This window comes from Telopea speciosissima, chromosome 3 (genome assembly GCF_018873765.1).
Source record: "Telopea speciosissima isolate NSW1024214 ecotype Mountain lineage chromosome 3, Tspe_v1, whole genome shotgun sequence".
Lineage (NCBI taxonomy): Eukaryota > Viridiplantae > Streptophyta > Magnoliopsida > Proteales > Proteaceae > Telopea > Telopea speciosissima.
The window spans coordinates 5,124,925-5,148,239 of NC_057918.1; the positions used below are offsets into that span (position 1 = coordinate 5,124,925).

Here is a 23,315-nt window from a genome sequence, read left to right on the forward strand (position 1 = left end):
AGCCTATGTAGGGGCATAAGGTGATCATTACGATCACCCTCATGTGCCTGAGAGCAGACTGCACTGTGGCACAGAGACCAACACCCCTTATTTTTTTATTAATAACAAAATTTGATATTTATGACTAATCAAACCATGATGTTTCTATCCAAGTTAGATTAGCTACATCAATTATTCATGTAGCCAAAAAAAAAAAAAATTATGTAAAAGCTATTTTGCCTAAATTGAAAAAATTACTAGAAACATTAATCTGTTAATGAGTTTGAGCCCTTGAGATACAATGGGGAAAATGTGTAATTGATGGGCCATGTGAAAGACCTATGAACTTAAGTTTCCATGTGATAAATGCATGGTTTGTTCTTCCTTGAATTATGGCAGTATTTAGGGTGATGAAACTATAGTCCCGTATATGCTTTGTGAAATTGCATTCTTTTCTCTACAAACACAAGTTATGGGCTCCATAATTTTGTGGATGTATTGTCCATCGAGTTCAATTCCTCTACATGTACATGTGAGAGATGGACAACATGTTTCATTTTTGTCATTCAGAAGAGGATGAATATTTATGAATATAAACAAGACATATGGTTGCCTCTCAAATTTGTATTTTTTAATCTGTTCCACTTCCTATGCTCTATTTTTTCAAGTTCCTCTAATAGAAGGGAGTGTACTCAACCTAGGTAATGTGTCCGGGCAAGGGTACAATGGTTATTTTTGCCCCCCTCTTTTAGAGGAACTTGGGGAAATGAACCTGCCCAAGAAATGAAGCAGATAAAGATCCCTCAAATTTACGTTTACTTATACGTGTAGATGATCCATTCTCTTGTCCACGCCATACTTGACTCATGATAAATTACATCCCAAGAGTTTTATTCCACGTGGAATGATAATAAATCAATATTGATCAAGATTGGGATGTTTAGAAAAAAAAAATACTGAACATAAGGGGTTTCATATGATTGAATTTGTTTTGGAAACTTGACTATGACCAATCTATGTAGTTCCTTCCTAATTTCCTTGAAACTTTAAATATCGCGCATTGGCCACCCTTTGATTTGACAACTAAAATACATGGGAAAAAATCAATTATAAGGTGAACCATTGGATTGAGATATGCCAACTCAAAGGGTGCTTTATCTATTTAAGGGTTGAATCCATGATATGATGATGCCTTCATGGAGCTCAACAATGGTGGACCATAATGAGAAACTATTTCTTTTTTTTGTTTGTTTGTTTGTGTGTGTTCAAAAGAAGGTGGAGAAACCGCCTCCACCAAGTGATCTATTTGAAGAAGGAAGAATATGAGTTCCTTCCCTTCAATTAGGTAGGATTTACAAGAAAAAGAGGCGGGTGGCCACCACACCTTTGATTTTTCCTGATACCATATCCTCTTTGCTTTAGCTGCCGACTTTTGTTGACCTAGCTCAAGATCATTTCATAAACAGAAAATTCTAAACACGTGATTTTTTTTAAAGAGGAGACTGAATAGGGCTTTCGAATAGAAACAATTGAAAGCAAAAGCAAGTTTTTGCTTTAGAAAGGAAAAAAGTCGTTTGCATACATGAGTGCATGACCTACTTACTAATAAATAGGGGCGTTGTTCTCTGTGTTGCAGTGCAGGTTGCGTCCAGGTACATGGAGTTGGACGTAATGATCATCCTATCCCCTGAGTGGCAGGCCCATGTGTCTGGACGCAGCCTACGTTGCGGCACAGAGAACATTCTCCTTTCTAAATAACTCTGTATGTTTTTTTTCAATCGTAGTCTATTTTCAACTATTTCTCGAAGGGAGAAGTTGTTGTTGGTGAAGCCTGATTTGATCCAGAAAGTGCAGTTGAGACTTTTGGAGGGCCGTTTCGGCCTCGAAACGACCTCAAAATGCTAAAAAATGGTGGGACTCGTCGAGATTTTCAAAATGAGTACTTTTGAGTCATGTGCTATGTTTTGGTCCGGCTCAGGTTTTTTGGCATTTTTGGACTAGGGGCATTTGTGTACTTTCTGGGGTTAAGATTTTCTTATATATTGTTCTTATCTCTTTGAGATAGGGTCATGAGGGTTTGTAACATTTTCAGAGAAAATAGTGAAACCTGTTCTATTGTTCGGCCATTGACGTCGCTTCCATCTTGGAGGTGAACCACGTAAATATCTGTATTGTGCGTTGTGTGTGCTCTTTCTATTTTCGTTTCGGCAAATCGCCATTCTGGGCGTTGTTTTCTTAACAGAAGTGTTCTTGGTCCAGCATAGCCAAAAGTTATGGTTGAACCATAAAATCGAAATTTTATAAACAGGTAAATCTGACGGTTCACTATTCACATGTCAAGTTTTAGCATGAACGGAGTTGGTCTAATAACAAATCCAAACATTTTTTTTAAGGTATGAAAACTAATCCCAACAAATCCTAAGATGTTCATTGGCACAATTAGGTAGATTGTTCATAGTTGAACCATGCAAGCAACCATAACTCCAAATCCACATTTCTTCTCTTGTTTTCCAATAAAAAAAATGGGAGGGGGATCGCTGCCAAGCCCCCGCATCAGCGTGAAGGCTAATGAGAAAATTCACAGGGGCATCCAACATGGGTGAGAAATTTTCATTTCACGAGCGATAGGGCGGTCGTCCTCCCTGTGTCTGGGCATAGGCACCACAAAACCTTATTTACCACCACCCCCCCCCCCCAACCCAAAAAAACAAAGACCCATCTCTTTTCTAGGCTGTTACTCTTCCCCTCTGCTCCCCACCCCCGTAAGGATCTATGTAGGTGGTCACGAACTCCCGATAGTTGTTCACCAGCCAAGCGGACGATGTTGTTCCTTATTAGACTGGCTTAGGCTGTGTTTGGATTGTATTATTGAAATGTATTCTAGGTCGATTTCAAATTTTATCATCTCAGAATACGAAAATTGACCTAGAATGTATACCAAACCCAGCTGAATAACTCTGTGCTGTCAAACAGCAAAATTTTAATTGCCAAATCTTGCCACTAGGTGAAATAATTTTGGGCTAAATTTTATAACAAGAGCATGGATGATTGGCTAACACTTGGAATTTCCACTTCTTTGGCCACCAAAATAATATCTTAAAAAGAATTTTTTTGCTAGTTAATTGACCTACTAGCTAAAATCCATCCCCCTTACATCGTCTACTTTTTAGGCTGAGTTGCACAACTTAGAAACACTATTTAGCATTGATATAGGCCTTTTAGCCCATGTGTATTTTGTTCAAAAGTGCATGATCACCTACTTTACTGACATATATTATTATGAAGTTGGGCTGGGCTCCTATAGACCTCTGTTAGTGCATGATGGGTTCAGGGGCCTCAAGACCTGTCATGGCTGGGTTAGCTTTCAAGTCTCAAGGCTCAAGCCCAAAATAACTTATTGCTCAAAAATATTATCTAAGCTTGTCAAAATTAAATGAATCACCATTTCATGCATGTATACATGTATCTGGTAGGGTGGTGATGTAGGGCACATAATACAGATCCAGAATCTACTAATACAGTGAAGCCCAAGCTGGGTTGGCCCAGGATTCAAAGGGAGATGAAAGATAAAACGATCATGAGTCATGACTGAAAATTCTTCCTGCTTAATGGTTTTATGAAGCAGAACAGTATCATTAACAATATCTGGAAAAAGGGGGAAGAAGAGGGATGAAGTAATCTGCTAAGCAAGGTTGCAATGATTCTATCAGATGCGATAGTTGATGGTCTGATGCATTTCTCATTTGATACTTCTTTTGGCCCAATCGGACCCAATCTGTGCTGGGCTAAGTGGATATCATTTACATATATTCAGATCGAGCAGCTTAGCTTTTCATTTTTGGTGGGACTTGGGCTAGTAAAATCAAGCCCATGGTCTGACCCAGAAGTTTTGCTCTGGTTTCTACTTTTATTGGTCACCTTTTGATTCTGATCCTGGACCTTCTGGTTCAGCCGATTTTAGGGTTTCTCCCACCAGATCGCTTGGTTTTTAGATCTAAGAGGCCGATTTTAGGCTTTCATAGACAAATTCCGATCCGATTTGGATCGGCACCGACAGATTCAGTCTTAATCTCCGATTCCAATAATCATAACCCTGGTGGTCTCTATGTATTGAATTGTTCTGCTTATGCCCATGACATGGTTTAAAAAACTCAGTATCGGGATTCAGAACGGTCCCCACGGATTGGATTGGAATCCGTCATGACTCAAGATCGGCCCAAATTTGCTCCAAGCCTCTAATCGCAGTTTTAGGAAGGGAGTCAACCAAGTGAGATCGGCCAAAATTGGGATCAGCAATCGGCTAATCTGGCCGATCGGAATCAACCAATCCGGCTGATCCAAACCCAATTTTTAAAAAACTGGCCAAGGCCCAAAGCCCTTATTTCCATCTGTGGAACTGGTCCCTCGTTCTCTCTCATTTTCCCACACATACATAACATAACATAATACTACACAAACACAACTCCCAAACTCAGGTAGACATGTTTTCCGAGGATAACTTGTATCAATGCAAGCAGTTAATATATAATACCACAACAGTAACAGTGGCTAGCCGTGTGACCTTGAAATACCCAATTACATTGCTCGCATGCCGCGGTTTCTATGCTGTGGTTGGCGTCTGGTTTCCCCTCCCCCACCCGCACAATATGTTTGACTATTTGCCGCACTCACTGAAAGAACAGGAAACGAAGTAACAAACAACAGAGAGAGAGAAACATAGAGTTGAATCCTTCATACTTCCTCCAGTATATAAAGATGAGATTAAAGCCAAATTATACCCTCTCGATGAGCACGAAGCTTTACTCGGAAAAGACAAACTTATTAGGATCGTTAATATTATTTTCTATGATTGAGGAGAGGAGGAAGTGATGGGGCTTGAGATGGTGATTGTATACTTTGTCGGCCTCTTCGTAATAGGCAAATTGAGAGGAGACAAAAATCTTTACTAAAAGAACACGAGCATTTAATGCTCGTGCGGTGATACTTACAGGGCCTGAAAGTGAACCCCCCCCCCCCCACCCCCACCTCCACCCCCCACTTGCTCATATCTTAAATGGAGATTGGAGGCTCAACGCCTCAATCCATGCACCGAGCACTGGAGTTTTTAGAATGACCCTTTTTTCTTTTCGCTTACTTAGGAAGTTATCCATAATTCCACATCAATCGTTTTGAAAATTAAACCTGAATACAAGATTATATTGTCCAATCCCAAATTTTTAATTTTTTGGGTGAAGAGTGAAGACATGTATAAATGTAAAGAGAGTGTTTTCTATGCCGGAGTACGTTCAGGCACATGAGCCTGGTCACTGAGGTGGTAGGGTAGTCATTGCATCCATTCTCATATGCTTGGGCGTAGTCTGCGCTGTAGCACAGAGAAAAAGCATCCTAAATGTGAAAACCCATTATTAACTCTTCAATATTTCGTATAAGAATTAGGAAGAAGTTTTTATGCACAGTCACGTACAAGAGGCATACAAAGATGTTATAGGGTGCACCTAGAAAGGCTTTTCTCTATGGTTCATCAACTTTTGCCATGTGGCAAGGTGATCTGGCAATTTCAAACAATAGGATATACATTGATCTCTTTGGATTGTCCACTTAATCAAATTCCAATTCCAAAATTCAATCATATATCGCCAAATGTATTTTTCTTATTTTTAATGAAAAATTTTCATTAATACATCTTAAGGTGTCAAATAATTTGAAACTTTATCCTTAATTTTTTGTCCGTTTAATATAACATATGTTCTGTTCACAACAAAGGTAATTACAGTAATTTCACATATATACTTGAAAAAAATATTAAAACAATGACAAAATGATAAATCAATTTCAAATTATTTTGAAAAATCCTTTAATACCTTTAACTTAAAGAACTTCTGAAGATGAGACAATGAACAATAAAATAGAGGTACTAAGTTTTAAATACAAGTTTCATATTTGCAACCACTTTTTTTGAAAAGAGAAAGCATTGTTCTGTGTGCATCATACTATGGGGTGGCAGTGGCACCAATGGAGATGCGGGATGAGGTGTCATACAAGAGGGGTTGGGGCATCATTTCAAAAGAGGAAGGGAGATACACCAGTGGTTGGGGGATAGGATTTTAATTCCCTCTAATTTCTAAAAGTGTGTAGTATGATAATGCTAGGTAAAGATGTCGACACCTGACAGCTCGGACATCCAATGACCTAAAACAATGAATAACAAAATGATCACATTACCCCACATGAATGATGGTAATCCTGCTCACCCAGACACAGATGTCAAAGTGCACTTCCTCACCGAGAACGCTCTCATTAAAAAATAAAAAAGGTTAGAAGGGCGATCAAGAAAGGACCTCCCAAAATGAACCATGCAGGAAAAAGTAAACACCATAAACTGGTTAAGGTAGGGGCTACTGTTATAGGCTTATTGCAGCAAATTTAGCATAGGAAACTGCTCGCTCCTCTCTCCTCTCCTGTATTGGGTATTTGGGCGTGAAATTGTAACCAAGGAGTGTGACAGGACGGTGCTTTTTATATGCTCCTTTACTATTACTGTGAAAGAGAAGAAGAGATGGGCCGGAATAAACGAGATTATATATATAGATCAAATGCTACCTTACCATTTCATATCTTCACCTGGGCTGGAAACTGGACTGGACTTTCCTGCATATCTGCCCTCTCCTATAATCCAATATCGGTCTTGGGATTCGTATCGATCTCGGCCGTTCCCGATATTGATACACATTAGTTGTATCAGATAATGTTGGACGATTTTGCAACTCATAAAGGCCTTCATCCGGTGCGGATCATGGCACGATTCAACAATCAAAACAGTTGTCACGTCACCACTAAATCAAAACAGCACGCAGCAGGGTCCCACTCCACCAGCTAGGGGGTTACTACTTACTACTTACTACGCAACACTAGCCAGCCAGCCACCCACTAGTCTACTAGCATATACAGGAGGGAAATAGGGAGTAGGAAGTCTAGCCTCTACTCGATCTCTACTGATTCACTATATCCATCTGCTGAGTGCTGCTGTTTTTATGTATCCACCACCATCATCATCTATGCTTATATAAGCATGTACTGATGTACATGTCGCACTTTCAGATAATTGCATAAATGAGGACAACACAAAATGCTAAAAAGGAAAAGTTTTTGAACTTTTTTAAATGCCAAAAAAAGTAACAGACAACGAGGATAATAGACAGAGCAAAGAACCGGGGGTCGGAGGCCACGACCTCTCTATATCATATCACGGTCAAACTTCTTAAACGTACACCTGTACGTTTATCAAGTCAAATAGAAAAGAAGGGAAAGGATTGAAACACGTGTCATCAAATATTTACTGTCCTACGTGTTTGCAATGTCCAAAATAGCAGGACCTGACTGTTCCAACCTCCAAGCAATTAATTCCATTTTGTGCCTCGGTTCTCCAAAAAAAAAAAAAAAAAACTGTTACATCTCTAAAGTATGCAATTTAAAAAAAAAAAAAAAGACTCTTTTGGAACTTGAAATCGGGCCTAGATTTGGTAATTAAACCCATTACACAAGTTGTTCATCAAAAATACCATTAAGCCCCCAAGTACTCCTTCCTGCCCAATTGCACCTTTAAGGGCATAACTGAAATTTTAATTGACCAATGTAACATTCTTGTCGTTTCCTTCTCCCGCTTATGGACCTTTTCAAAGCCCTGTAGAATGGGGTAGATTTCGCTTCTCCTCTCTACCGATATGAAGCTTCGAATGGCTTCTCTATTTCACGCCTTTGGTCTACACTGTGTAAGTTAAAACAACCGTATAGAATGAATGAAGCTCGAATTTGAACGAGCATTTACAAAGCATTATCCACCACACCTGACCATGTGCAATTATCATTCCAAATTTGCAACCCATACAATTTATTCCCCACATATGTCTCCTTTCTCCCTACTTAGTTACGGGTACGCACAGAAAAGGGTAAACTAGTAAAGATTTTTTTTTTTTTATTGAGATAAGAGACAAGAGGAGCGCAAGGTGTCCCGAGTACATAATTTTAAGAAGCTAAGGAAAGGAAACATGCCACATTGTCGTAGACAAGGCCCTCCTTACTAGAGAGTGTGCGACATGATTTGCATCTCTAGAAATATAAAGAAAAAAGCATCCTCGTATTTGAGCAGTCAAGTCAATGATATCCTCTACAATTCCAGAAACTTCAAATGAATGCAATTCTAATTAGCAATGTCTACAACCTGTTATCTAAGGAAGTGGTTGTGACCCAACCCTTAGTTTGGATGACCCTGTAAATGACATGTGAGATCGGGTCAGTTCCATTCCTTGGTTTTCGATACTATTTATTCATACCTTGCGTTTATCATGTTCTCTAGTTGTTTTATGTATTTTGTTTTCCTTTGCTTGGCATTGGACGCGCATGAATGAATAATCCTCTTTCTACTAATATATATATATGGGAAGTAGTTCTCTGTCCGGGAGTGTGGCCTACACCAGCACTCCCATGTGTCCATCTCTCTCCTCCTCAAAACAAAGGAGCAGAGATGTCTTTTCACATGGAGGAGAGAGAGACTCATGGGAGTGCGGCGTAGGACTGAAAACTTTTTCCCAATATATATATATATATATATCCTTGGATGATCGTAAGGAGGTGAGCACTATCGGACTTGTTAGTAATCTGTTCACTCCCAACCTCAATCACCAGCTCTAACCCTTTTCTGATGGCCATCACCTAACCCATAAGAGCATCAGAAAGAACAATGGGTTCCGACATTACCAAGATAGGCATTCCACAATGATCACAAAGGACACAGCCGAGTCCTCCAACATTTGTATCCATGGGAAGAGCAGCATCACAATTCAACTTCATACGACCTCTAGGTGGTGGTAACCAGCACTGTGTAATATCCACTAGTTCCAGGCTCGAAGAGTTGCTCGAATTTGTTGCTTTAAACTCAATTGAAGCTGCTTGTGCTCTAGAAAACACCTCCACATGGGTACAATTCCTTCTTCCGAATACCAAGTCGTTCCAGATAAGCCATTAATGCCAACAAACAAAGAAAAAGCGATTTAGCACATTAGTCCCTATCTTCTTACTTGGAAAATTGAATTGGTCCCAAATCTTCAGCAGGTGTGAAATACGAAGGATGTTGTCATTAAGAACAAAAAACGACAGATTGCTTCCGAACCATGCAGCCTTGGCAAAGGGACACTCCAAGAGAATATGGTCACTCGATTCAATGGCCTGGCCACAACACTTGCAACTCGGTTCCAAAGGAATCTGTCGTTTAAGAAGGTTCTCGCCAGATGCCACACCAACTATGCCTGTGAGAGGAGGAGGCCGAGAGAGATATCAGATGATCTCTTCGGTTGGTGAGAAAGTGGTAAACAGACTTCACTGCCCCGCCCCAAATCAAAGAGTCTTCCCTTGGGAGAAGAGTAAGCTTGATCCTCTGAATGGCTTCTCTATTTGAAACAAAGAAATGCCATCGGATCAAGTCCACCTTCCAACAGTGGTTTAGCTCATCAATAAGGTCAACAACTTTCCCGATCTCAAAACTAGCTGGTTTGGATCCTTGGAGCCTCATAAAAGGGAGGTAAGGAACCCAACAATCGTTCCAAATGTCAATATTTACCACGTTACACACTTGCCATAACAAACCACTATTCAAAACCTTCTTTCCTTCAAGAACACTATGCCAAGAGTTCTTTGTTTGCGCACAACCTCCATGCCACCTTGGATAGGAGTGATCGGTTATAAAGTTACATGTTATCAAGTTGAGAGAGAGCGTTATGTTTGAGAGGCTGTAAAAGGCATATAACAAAAAAGCCCAAATCAAGGTGTCTCGTGCCAGAGAATTCAGAAAAAACTCTCTGGTTCTCCCTATAAACTTGGAACACCGCGCCAGTAGTGTCCTGTAGTAGAGGGGAAGGCAAATATCCAAAGGTCATCGGCAGGCACTTCTCTCTACTTCACACCTAATCAATATTAGTGCTCCTTTCAAGATGTGGTTTCAACATCGGAATTATATGTCGGTTTTCTTCTTCTGTTCTTCCTGAAACTCACTTTCGACGGATCATCTATTTCTACTATGTAATTTTTCCTCAGAATCCAATACCAATATGCATCATCTTTTCCTTTAATTTATCTCGTCATCACAAAATAACAAAAACAAAAAAAGAAAAAAACCCTAATCATCGGTTTTCCTAAATTACGAAATAAAGGACAGTACAAATGAAGAGCCAGAGAGGGATGTTAGCTGAGGGATGCTGAGCTGAGCTGAGCAACATATATATATATATAAATATATACTGGGCGGTGGCGGCGGTGGCGGTGGGGGTGGCGGTGGCGCTGTCGAGGTTCAGTCCGGTATTCAGCTCAACAAGCACCCATTGGGTGGTGTAAGCTACACAGCAACAGCTGCTGCTACAGTAGAGGTGGCGTTGTTACATTTGGAATTACAGAGAAAATGCGAAAGCCGAGGTTGTCCATCGCACCCATGTTCCTCATCCTCAACTTCAACTTCGTCGTCACCATCATCATGATCGTCCTCCCCACCGTCACCATCACCATCACCATCACCATCACCATCACCATCCTCAATATCATCCACACTGTTACTGTTGGAATTATTACCACAACCTCCACCCTCTATCTCATCATCACCACCATTACTATCAACGCCATTACTTACACTCCAGTAAACCCCCTTGCTTCTCACGAGCATATGCTTTGGCTGGCCGCCGATTGTCACTGGTTCCGTCAATTGCTTCCCATCTCGAGGCGGTGAAAACACCACCGGCAAATACTCACCAATTTCGCACGCGAACTGCGAGTTCCTAAAGTGCTCCTTCAACGCCTTCAAACCCTAAACCCCCAAAAAAGAGTTGGAAGTGATGAGTGACACGAACCAATCCAACCCAACCCAGGATGCATGTTACAATCTATACCTGTAATCTGGCGTAAGTGACTTGACATATTTTCCTGGAGTTGAAGACCTCCCATGACTGCATGTGAAAGGCTCTATAGAGCCTCAATGCCGCTTGAGGAGACGTAAGGTTCACGAACCCGTAACCCACATTGCACTTGTTGCTATTAAACAAGAGAACCCAAATCAAAATTAATTAATAACCCTGTGAGAAGGGCGGGGGAACACAAAAAAGAGAATCAAATGAGAAAATTACTTGAAATCAATGGGGAGATAGACGAAATCGTAGGAAGCAAAGGGCTGACCGTCGCCGTCGGCAATCTGTTCATTGCAGTGAATGCAGTGGTTGTCCAGCATGTTCAATAGCAGCTTCTGACTGCAAAGCAGCACTTCCAGATATCAATAAAATAATATTTGGGAGATGCAAATAAAAAACCCAAAATGCCAGACATATCTCAAAGAAATGGATAAAACTCTTTCTAATGGATTCATGGAAGAACCAAATTTAATAATAGTTAGTAACTCTGAAATATACCAACTACCCAGAAAAACAAGACTTGGAAGAAAGAGCAGTAGAAGAAGAAAACCACCTGTACTTGTTGGGTATGTTCTTGATCATGACAGTGGTTCTGGTATCCACAAGGGCATCTTCGTTGATCAAGAAATGAGCATCAGAGTTCTTATGTTTTCCCTTCCATGACCGACTCCTCAACAGCTTCGTCGTCGTGGAAGAATTGTTGCCATGGCTGTTACTCTTCCTCGGCAGAGAAATCGAACCTTTGGTTACTGTCGTTCCTTCATGGTCTGATTTCCTATTGCTACCAACATTTCCCTTATAATTGCATTTCTTAGGCAAGCACATCGACTGAGAAACATGGCATGGAACAGCATCCGAGGATGAGCGACCCAACAACCTTGGAGGTGGTTTTGGAGATGGGTATTTCGAAATTTTCATATTATGATTGTTTCTGGTGTGAACACCATTAGTGACATTGAAATTAGGGGGAGCTACCACAGCTGCGGAGTTGAAGTACTTTCTGCCATGGCTGCCAGGGCGACTGAACTCAATTATTACATGCTTCCCGTAAATTTCTTTCCCTTTCATTTCTGAAAGAGCCCTAGCAGCATCTCTGATATCAAAGAACTCCACGAACCGTTGGTGCCGCTTCAATGGAGCCTCTCTCAGTTCTTTCACGGGACCTGAAATAACAATTGTGGGAAAAAGAAAACCAGTAGAGTAGAGGAGGAAAGGATCCAATAGGTGGAAGTCTAATGCATGCATGGGTATATTGAAGAAAACGGTAACGACCAATCGACCCACAACTACAAGAAGCAGATAAACAAGTGAACAAGGCATCCGATATGTTAAATTAAAACCAGAATGAACGAAACAGCTTATTTAGTTTTCTTGCTAAAGCTTCATAGGGAGAAAGAAAGAGACATTAAAAGACCACACAGAAAATAGAAACCAAACTCCCAAGACAACGACATCAATCTGATTCAAAACCCAGATTAAACCCATCCACTTGAAAAGAGGGGGAAGGGGGAAGGGGGAGGGGAGAGAGGTAATCTGGAAGTAATTAGAGTAGTTCATACCAAAAGCTTCGAAAATTTCCTTAAGCCTGCGGGAAGAGACTTCCAAATCCAAATTAAAAACTACCAGCGTTCCTTGATTATGCCCTTCGGGAACATTGTTTACCCCCAGTAGTGTAAACTGCGCCCAAATAGCCCGGCCAGCGATAAGCCCAGGCGCTGGTGGAGGCAATGGTGCAGCGAAATTCTCTAACCCGAAAGACAAATTTATCTGCTGTTCCTGGAGAACGGCGTAATATTGCCTCCACCTTCTCTGCTGCTGCATGTGCTGCTCCCTTATCTCCACCAACGCCGCTTGCGCGTGCCTCAGGTCATAGAAGTGAACGGTGACAATTCCTTCCGATAATCTCTCCATCTGCACCGACCTAACCTCTCCAAACGCTTCCAATTCTCTACGGACCATCGTTTCACTTACGTCCACGGGGACGGAACTCAGAACCAAAGCTCTAGTGGCTGTCGGTGAAGGCGGCGGCAGCGCTAATGGCGGTGGTGGAGGCTGATTTCCTCTCGTGGGTCTAACGTACTGGGCTGGAGCTGGGAGCGACTGGTGATAACCCATACTCACGCTCATACTGTAGAAGGCCGGTATCATTGGATCTCCACCAGCAGTAGTAGTAGTAGTAGTAGTAGTTGTAGATGGGTATGAAGCAGAAGAGGGGAACGGGTAGTACATATGGGGTGGTCGAAGTAGGGAAACCTGGTTCAGCGGGGAAGAGATTCTGGGTCTGAACTCCAGCGCCCCAGGGTCCAAGTGTCCAGGAAACCGAACAATTCGGTTTTCGTCCATGGCTCACGACCAAAGTTTCTTCACTTACCGGAGGGGAAGAGAAACTAGACTCTTAAGCTTTCTCAGTATACCTCATCACCTGAAATCCGCTATCTCGTCAAGAAGATTTCCCGCAGAAGAACATTAATGCGAAGAAATGTTTGCCGGCGCAAGTAAAAGTCTCGTCCATCCCATCCCCTCTGTCTCTCATCTTCCCAAGCAAAGCTCCATGACTCAAAAACACTTTAAACCCCTCTCTCTCCTCTCTCTCTCTCTCTCTCTCTCTCTCTCTCTGAGCCTCAACTCAAAACTGAAAGACCCCAAAAACTGGTGTTTGGAGTTTGGACTTCCTTTTGCTTCCTTTATTGTCGAGCCGATTTCGCTGGAAGTGGTTCCTGTGCCGGTTAAATTTACAAAAGTACCCCTCTTTCCTCGTACGGGTATCTTTCCAGATACGGAGTGTATAGCCCACATCAAACCCCTTTGATACTATTTACTATCTCCGGTCTTAACAAATTTTTTTTACCACAGAAAACAGACTAAACGTCATATTTAGGAAAAATAAAGTAATCATAAGCCGTACACGTGGCTCTGATACTTTAAGCATCAGAGTTTCTAACTTAGACAAGGGTAATTACGGAAATAAGTATAATAGGCTTCTTTGGCTGAGAGAGCATGTATGCCACGTGTATCTTCTGACTGTACTTACTTTTATGATGGAAAATCTTTTGGGATTTTTTTCTGCCTTCGATGATGGGTGCTGGTAGCGATGTCACTTCCAGGCCCGCCCGGCAACCCGGCCGACCAAGTCCGTCCAACCCGATTATTAAGCCCCACAGGTTTAATAAGGATCCGACTCCTCTACTTCCACCTGCCCGGTACTGTCGTGCGCCCCACACACAAGCAAGGCAGAGGCTCACACGACAGTAGGGGCAGGCGGAAGTAAAGGAGTCAAATTGGTTTAATAATCGGGTGATCTCGATGTGGGGTCTGAGCCCATTGGGTGTCCGATTGGACCAATCGATTATGATCTAACTTAACCCGCATAGTTAAAGCTTGACTTAGTTAGTCCGGTTAAAACCCGACATATTTTATCTATATTAAAATTAAACAGACCCACATCTACTAGGGACAAGACCTACAGTTTTGTATGTTTACAAATGGGAGAATGTTCTCTCTACCACAACGCAGGATGTGCCCAGGCACATGGGCAGCCCGTGCAAGGGGCAGGATGGTCATTGCACCCACCCCCATGTGTCTGGGTGCAGCCTGCATTGAGGCATAGAGAATAGTGCCCCACTTAAAACACTCTTGTACAAATGTTTTCTTGCAATAAAATCTACCACTTCTTTTTTTTTTGGTAATAAAAATCTAGCACTTAAGATGTTGGCTATTCTGATAATTAATTATGGAGAAAGAAAGGACACAACTCACATAAGTATAATTATATAGAAGCATTTCTTGGTCTAGAATTCCTATTAAAGCTCGATATTGTTGTGGTTTCTTTTTCTTTTATTTTTTATGAGAAAAAAATATATATAAATTGAAAAGAGGAAGATCCAGTAGAGTTAGAGTTCAGGGGTCTTTATGGCCAGGTTAGAAGCAATTGCATAACAGAAAGGGTCCCCTGTCCTACTAAACTTTAAGTCCTAGGCTACGGAGTTGATATTGTTGTGATTTCTTAATGATGTAATATGAAAGACAAAAGTAGAATTCCTAAGTGAGGTCCCAAAATTGTCAATTTGGTGGATGGGGATTAAGGCATGGTTAAGAGTTAAACAAGTCCACAACCCGATTAAGGCCCGATTCATGTACCCAATTATAGCCAGAAATCGACGAAGCCCATCCAGGCCTGGCTTGATTATCTAAACGGGTGTCACAGTGCAAGGTTTGAGGTTGGTTAAGCTGGGCTAGGCCTGACCGAACCCGATCGGTTGACACCCCTAGGTACTGAGTAGTGAAGTGTAGATAAAGCTTCAACTCGTATCATCAAGACATCAACCCTGAACCAAGTGGTATCAATACCGGTCTCTACTAATCTCGATCGGTCCATATCAATCTGAATCGGTCATGTTTTCTTAAAAAAACTAGATTTTCTTTTACATTTTTACCTTTGTCCATAGCGATCCATCGATATGGGATCGACGAAGAATCGATATCGATCTCCACCGGTTCCAATACAAATCGGCCGATCCGATATCGATTCGTCATACCATTCAACCCACCCACCATGGCCTTGAAAAGCTTCAGAGTAACCCAGCTAAGCCCTAACACTCTGCGACCTTCATGTAGTTGATACACTTGTTACTGTTGATGAGCCCATGTCCTTTGGAGAGCAAAAAGTTTGGCCTTAGAAAGGAAATTTTAATTGTATTGTTTATCTTAGTAATGTCTATGACTTTGTGAGAGGGAGTTCAGTGTCAGATTTGCATTTAGAAAGTGTAGAAATACTCTATGAATAGAGCAGCTATTGTGTCAGCAGGTTTCTTGTGATCTTGCAGAGGTTTTTTTTCCATGCCAAATGATTTGGATCATCATATTTGCCTTCTTTCTTTTTTTTTTTTTTTTATGTTAATTAATGAAATTTCTTAAGGCTGCCCAAGGTCCTGAGGGACTGTAAGAGAAAAATGTAATGTCTTTTTCTGAATATATCACAGAGATTAGCCAGTAGTCCCTGAGCTATCCTCTATTTTTGGAAGATGGTGCAGTGGGTGAAGATTTTATAGAATTTACTAGCCTCTTTAATTTGGCAGTAAATCTCTCCTCCAGAAATTTGGTGTTGATGACAAAATCTGTTTAAACAAGGTCATCTACAATCAATTGATGGATTGTAAGACTAACAAGGATGAATATTGGAGGGTGGAGTTTTGTTTTTTTGGTAAACAAAACATCTTGTATTTATCCAATGGATTAATTTCTCGTCAAGGTTATATATTTTTTTTAAGTGAAAAAGAAACGTACGATGGACGAATTCAAATTCAAACCTACAATCTTTCAAATAATGAGATGTGGGGTTAACACTGACATCCTCTCTCCTATTTTGACCCATAGGTTCTTTGCACTATCATCGGTATGACATGTAGATTTCTTTCTATATTGGTGATAGTGAGGAAGGAAGCCTCTCCCTTATTTTAATATCACTAGCGCCCGTTGGATTTATAAAAGATATGAAAATCTTGAGGTAGGATATTTCAACTGAGGCACAGCCCAGTCCATTCAATTGGCATCAACAAAAGAGCACACATCCCTTAGTTTTAAGTATCGTATCAGTATTGGCCATCCTCTTATCTCAATGAAAGTCTTTGGGTGCACGCGAGTCTGGCCCCCTAACACAGGGGTTGGTAGGGGTGGCGTTTCTGGTGCAACAAGGTGGCATTCTTTCTCCCAATAGAAAATTGATGTTTCGATTCATATTAATTTGATGAAGCAGATAAATATGAGTATCAAAACAACCAATACCGGTGTCGATACCATGAACTAGAAATCCTTGCCCAATCCAAAAGCAAACAAAGCACACACAGACACACGTGCGCCGATATCTTTCTATACCGTACACTCCCATGAAAAGTATTTGCTTCTCTTCGTTACCCGCACTCTTTTGTCTCCCTTTGGTGATCAGTTTTTAATTTATTAAAACCCTGTGTTTATACAGTACAAATCTTTGTAATTTCTATCTTTTAACTTGTTAACAACATTAATTAACATAGAACAATGAAATCATGCACCACTACCTAATAGACATCTTCTTTTGGAATGCAAAAACAGTAAAGTCCTTTCACTCTTCATACACACTTATATAGACATTGATACACTCTCTCTGTCTTCTAACACACTTTATGACACTAATATTTATATATATGGGGGGAGGGAGACACCTTTTCAGGTGGTAGAAGAAGTTCATGAAAGGAATGTCTCCAACCTCCACTTCCCTTTCCTTTGTTTCTAATCCCTTAATATAAGTATTCCTCCATATCTTGTTGGTGGTGGCTCCCCAAACCCATGACCCACATTTATTATTTTCTATAAGGAAAGGAAATGTGTCATTCCTAGGCATTAATGAGAGAGAGAGAGAGAGAGAGAGAGAGAGAGAGAGAGAGAGAGAGAGATTAATTTTGGGGAGACAAGAGATGGAAAGGACCATACAAACTTGCCTCCTCCCCCCTGGTTACCGGAGTGCTGCCATCCACTTTGGTGGTGGGGAAATGTGGATTCATTGGCTTTATTGTGGAAAAAACAAAAGGGTTATCCGTCCTTTAGCCCATAAGTAAGACAATAACTAATGGGCCCATCCCATGCCTTGCCTGTTAGGCGTTTTGGTGTTTTGAACAAAGTTAGGCACTTTTGAGTGGGTCCATTTGGGAGAATGTGGACCCTTATCGGATCCGGTTATCGGGAAGAATCGTCACCCGTCTTTGATGGATGCGATTCCTATATATTAGGCCAACCAAGCCTGTCCGGTTAAAGTTCGAATCGGCCTGGCCTGATTATTAATCGTGTTGGGCTTATGTTTAACATGTTTAGTAATCGGACGCTCTCGGTGTGGGGTCTTAGCCCATTGGACGCCTAATCGAACCAATCGATTCCAAGCCCGATCTAATCTGACCCATTTAAGATCATTTGAAATTCCCATTCTACTCTTAGATATGTTTTCTACTGATTAAATTGATGGCAAAACTAGAAAAATGTTTTGGACAAATTAGAGCAATTGATTACTATTTTTAAGCTTTGGGTCGATTGCTCCATATGTAAATTCTATTGTCGAATCATTGCTATTCAATGAGACAAAAGAAAAATACATCATAAGGTGTTCTGGTAAATTTACTTTTGACGCATTTAAAAAAACAAAAAGATTAGGTCTTGTGTGCTATTTTAGGTGGTGCTTTTTTTTAACACCATAAGAATCAGTTAGGAAGGAAATCTTGATAATCAATAGATCCAGTTATTCTTTAATTAATCGATAATGCATTAATTAAGATGAATAAATAATGAACATCATCTTATTGGCCGGTTTAAAGACCGTTTAGAATTAAACAGGCCCATTTCTAGTAGCCCAACTATTTCCCGAGATCGACTGAGCCTGTTCAGGCCCGACCCAATTACCTAAACGGGCCATCACGGCTCAAGGCTCGAGATTGATGAAACTTGATTAAGCCCAACCGAGACCGACCAAGCCCAATCGATTGACACCCCTATTTTCATGTATGTGACGCCAAAAACATTAAGAAAGGTTACATACTTTCTTTGACAAAATCGTATGTAAAGAATCGTTACTCGCCACACACGGGAAGGTGGGTTGTTTTCTTATTCTGAAATATATGGAGTTTTATTTTAGGGAAAAAGTTCTTTGTCTGGGAGTATGGCCTATGCTAGCACTCCCATGAGTCTATCTCTCTCCTCCCTATGAGAAAAGACACCTCTGCCCCCTTATTTTAAGGGGGAGAGAGATAGACACATGAGAGTGCTGGTGTAGGCCACACTCCCGTATAGAAAATTGCTTCCCTTTATTTTATATTCGTGGCTGTCTTTGAAGGAATTGGATCTTATCCAGCCGTGGCAGGAGCTGCACCTATGCAACACAGCTAATCGACAAAAAAAATAGGGACAAGGTAGTCATTTCATAGGTGGGTCCCACCTAAGCCCCACATGTGAAATAACCACCTTCCCCCTGTATTTAGGGTGGTTTTTGATGCTGCACAATGCAGCTCCCGCCACAGCTGCACAGGATCCAAGTCCGTCTTTGAAATGGAGCAACTACAGGCATCTTAAGTACCTTAGTAATTTCTACCAAAACAAGTACCTTTGTAATAAATGACATTAAATTCTGCGAATTTTCACTATCCAGCTTCCAGAATTCAGACAGGGTTCAGTCTCCAGCGATGCAGCGCTGCTCTGAATTGGCATAGTGTTGAGATGTTGGTACTTCTAGTTCAGCATTGGTTTAAAATTTAAATGTTCTTATTCATTTACCTGTGGAACTCTCTCCACCTAATGTTACTAAGGTTTTGGGTTGAACCCATCAATATATTTCGGCTTCTAAATTGTTCAGGTTCATCCGAATTATTTGTACGCCAGATTCAATTCGAGTAAGAAAGAATCGAGATTAATCAGAATCAGTCAAATCTATTTGGAGCAAATTTCATGGTCTAGACTCTAGAATCTAGATTGTTTAGTTGTAACAATGCGAATTCAATACTGGCCCAGATGACCAAGACTAGACTAAAGTGGAAACGTTGATGGGCTGGGCCTGGTTGATGACTTAAAGTGGCCTTCGGTTGGTGAAACCCTAACCAAATCATGGCTGGGATTGGGCTTCAATGCACGAGCCCAATCCAATACTAAAATATGTGTTTTCCTAATATTAAAAGAAGCACCAAATTGTATTCATGAAAAAGATGTTATGATATGTAACAAATTTTGTGGATATGTTGTCCACATCATTCGTTCAATTTATCAAGTTTTAATACCATTTCTTTCACATGGAGATATGAAAGTATAATTTTGTTTCAAGTAATAGTTAGCCATATAAGGAGATGAGACTTGAAACTTGACATGTGGCTACCTCAAACCTTCCATTCAAAGTTGGTTTGACCAAAGATACTCTCAATTAGGGGTGTCAATTTAGGATCAGAACTAGTAACCGAAATCGATCCAGACCGACAAAAATCGGAATCGGACCACCCAATAGCTTATTGGGACGGATCTGGTCTTAGTGATATACTATTGGTCCGGTCTTCCAACGGGTCTAAAACCGATAGCCCATTAAGGACCCGGTAGCACCGAAACCATTGGAACCAGATGATATGTAAAAAAATTCAATGGGAAATTAGATCTCTAAAACCCTAAAAAGCTTTAAACCCTAATCTATTAATAACATTACATTGTTTGGGACTTTAAACTGGCGCTCTTTTGTTTCTCTTTAAGTCATAAGTATATGAGTTGAGTTTGAAATGGAAATTATGAACTCTTAAAGCTAGTATATGAATCAATGTGTTTATTTTAGGCTCTACATATTATATCTATGTATGATGAAGCTCCCGTTTTCTTAGAGAAACTCTCATTGTCCTTGTTTTGGGCTCAATAATGTTTGGTACCGATTTGGAACCGGAACCGGACCATCCATTAGTTAACGGTCCCGAGTCTCAGATTTGGATCCGATAAGGTTATTGGTCCAGTTATGGTCTTGACATCTTAGAGCCGGAACCGTTAAGAATCTGGACCGATAGCCCAAAACCGGACCAATTGACACCCCTACTCTCAATGTGGCCCAAATAGATTGAATCTTGTTGAGATGCCTCTCAATGTGGACTTGTAGGAAGTCTTTGCCCTACTATATATAATTTATGGGAGGGGACTCCCCCTCTCACACCAGACCAATGGTTGTGCAAGAGCATCATCATCCATATAGGACCACATGGTTGAGAAGGAGAGAGAAAATAATTTAAAAGCCCATATGAGATGGTATACATTCGATATATTGGCTGCATGGGAAACAAAATCCTGAATTTATATGCATAATTGTGTATATATATATATATATTCATAGTTGTATGTGTCTGTATATTCATATATGCCTTTTTTTTAAAAAAAAAAAATCTTGATTCGAAGATATGTTTTGGGAAACCCTTTTTTCTTGTTGTTTGATCATTCTACAAGGGTGGAATATTTGTTATGCATTTAAGTGATGACCAAATAGTTCTTACTTAGAGAACCTTTGAGCTTAGCTTGAGAGGTTTATTGAATTGCGGTGGTTCTAGTATGAATATGAGATTTTAATCGATTCATAGGGTCTTAACATATGGCCAATATCAAAATCTAGTGAACATAAATATATTGAGGCTACCAATATTTACCAACTTATATTCATTTTACTCTTAGCCATTAAAGATCTTTCTTATACAAATTCAATGTGTATCCAACGATGGGAAGGCCTTAGAATTAATTAGCAATAATATAAACGATTTATGTCTTAACTGTTTGTCTAACTTTAACACCTAGCAATCGTTTTTTTCACCTTAGGTGAAAAGAATCTAACCATTGAGGTATCATTCTTCTTTTTGCCTCTAATATTGTACGAAGTCCAAAATGACCTTGGTACTACTTGTGGAGTCCCATCCTCCATTAGTCCAATCAGAGAATTAAGAGATTTTCTCTTCCCTGTGGGTGTGGGTGAAGGGAAACTCAGTCCTAACACCTTTTTTCTTTTTTATGAATAAATCCGACAGGACCATGCTGCGCAAACACAGCAAGGCAGGAAATGTCCACCTAACCCCCCACTCAAGCAAGGCACTTGGGCAAGGGTAAGGCAGCTCTACAATAGAGGAACCACATTATTACTAGACAATGATCATTCACAGCTTTTACTGACCAATCTGAAAATTTTTATTCCATTCTCTCAAAAACTCAAGAGATTGCATTACAACCTAAGCACACTAATAAACCTTCAAGAAGATAATAGAAAGAAAAAAAACACTTGCTAGCTACTTATTCTGAGGAAATAAAATAAAACATCAAGCATCAAATTTGTCTATGTGAGACAAAATGTAAGCGTCTTGTAAGGACAAATTAAGGTGTGAAGAAGAGATAGAAATAAGAAATGTCGTCACTCTTCCTCAGAGTTCATCCTTGACCACCTCGCGATTAGGAGATGTTTTGATGGGGTAAGAGGCCTGCATTGCTATACCACAGAGGCCATGACTGGCTTTGATGCCACGCTGCATTCTAATGTAACCTTGCTCTCCCCAGTCTGCTCCCCATGAGTTCCTCACAATCCAGTACTTGGTTCCATCAGCAGCGTTTCCGTATCCCACAATTGCAACTCCATGATCTAACTGTGTGCCGCAAGGTCCAGCGAATACTCCCTGTTCGATCATCAATCATGGCAATTAGTGAGATTAATTAATCACAACAATCTTCCTCTTATAGTATTAGATGATGATGATTAATTAATTACATATATACCTCTGAGTAGAACTGGAAGGCATAACCACTGGCTTCAATGGCAACAGAGACAGGTTGGTTTGCCACAGCTTGCATCAGGGCAGCCTCGTTGTTGGCAGGAACGTCTTGATGTCCATCAATTGTCACCATTGGAGCATTTTGCTGCAAATTAAATCAAGAAATTAAAATTTCCCTAATTCATCTGGAATCCCAAGGGATTAAAAGAGTTTAGATTTTAAAGAATTTACCTTTGATGGATCACAACTACCATCTTGGGCTGTGTAGCCATAGCTGTCCTCTGTTGTGAGCCCTCCATTCGATTTAATAAACTCATATGCGTAATCCATGAGTCCTCCATTACAGCCTGAATTCTCGGTACTGCAGTCGACCAGCTCCTGCTCAGATAGGGAGATGAGCTTGTTGGTCTTGATTTGGTTTATGCCCTCAACACCAACAACAGTTGAAAATGCCCAGCAACTTCCTGTAACAATACCATAACGAAATTAAGAGATCTCGTACATGATGACCCAGTAATTGATTTGTATTCTCAATTAAAGCTGTAATTGGGTATCTTTAGAATCAAATGCTTACCACATTGGCCTTGGTTCTTCACAGGGTTGACGGCACCTTTAGCCCTCCAATCGATTGAAGCAGGGACGTTTTCGAAATTTTCATACATGAAGCCAGTAGCCGCACGAGAACGCCCTCGGAGCATGCTGTGGTGACTCACTTTGGAGCCTGCGTAGGTGCTGCTGAACTCGTGGTTGGTCATGTCTCCGAACTTGTTGAGCTTCAACTTGTAAGGATGGTCCAACTTGTTGAATTCATGAATGTACTTGACATTTTCTTTGAAGACATTGAAGCGTTTTTGCTTCTCTGAAAGGTCTCTAGAAACTGTGTGATGACTCCTCCACCTCTCGTACAGGCTCCAGAGACTGTCTTCCGTCTCCAGATCCTTTTCATGGAAATCGAAACTCTGGGCTAAACCCAGAAGTAGAGCACACGATAGAGTAAAAACAACAAACACCTTCTTCTCCATTTCTATTTGCTTTGATGAGAAACTTAGGCTTGTTGAAGCTGGTTTATATAGAAGAACCACTAGAGGAAAAAACCTCGGGGTACCCTTATCCTTTC

General features: G+C 40.7%; 2 protein-coding genes across 2 annotated transcripts; both read right to left on the reverse strand.

Annotated features, from left to right (window-relative positions):
- Window positions 1-10,608: 10,608 nt before the first annotated feature.
- On the reverse strand, window positions 10,609-13,296 carry LOC122654014 (protein terminal ear1-like). Its single transcript, XM_043847986.1, has 6 exons — window positions 12,482-13,296; window positions 11,476-12,085; window positions 11,142-11,261; window positions 10,908-11,049; window positions 10,689-10,825; window positions 10,609-10,612 (listed from the first exon to the last, which is right to left on the reverse strand). The coding sequence occupies exons 1-6, from the start codon at window positions 13,263-13,265 to the stop codon at window positions 10,609-10,611; spliced, it is 1,797 nt and encodes a 598-aa protein (XP_043703921.1). The 5' UTR covers window positions 13,266-13,296.
- Window positions 13,297-21,832: 8,536 nt separating this feature from the next.
- On the reverse strand, window positions 21,833-23,315 carry LOC122653730 (vignain-like). The gene is made up of 4 exons (XM_043847668.1): window positions 22,773-23,315; window positions 22,430-22,662; window positions 22,203-22,343; window positions 21,833-22,102 (listed from the first exon to the last, which is right to left on the reverse strand). Exons 1-4 carry the CDS (start codon window positions 23,218-23,220, stop codon window positions 21,854-21,856), a joined length of 1,071 nt encoding a protein of 356 aa, XP_043703603.1. The 5' UTR covers window positions 23,221-23,315; the 3' UTR covers window positions 21,833-21,853.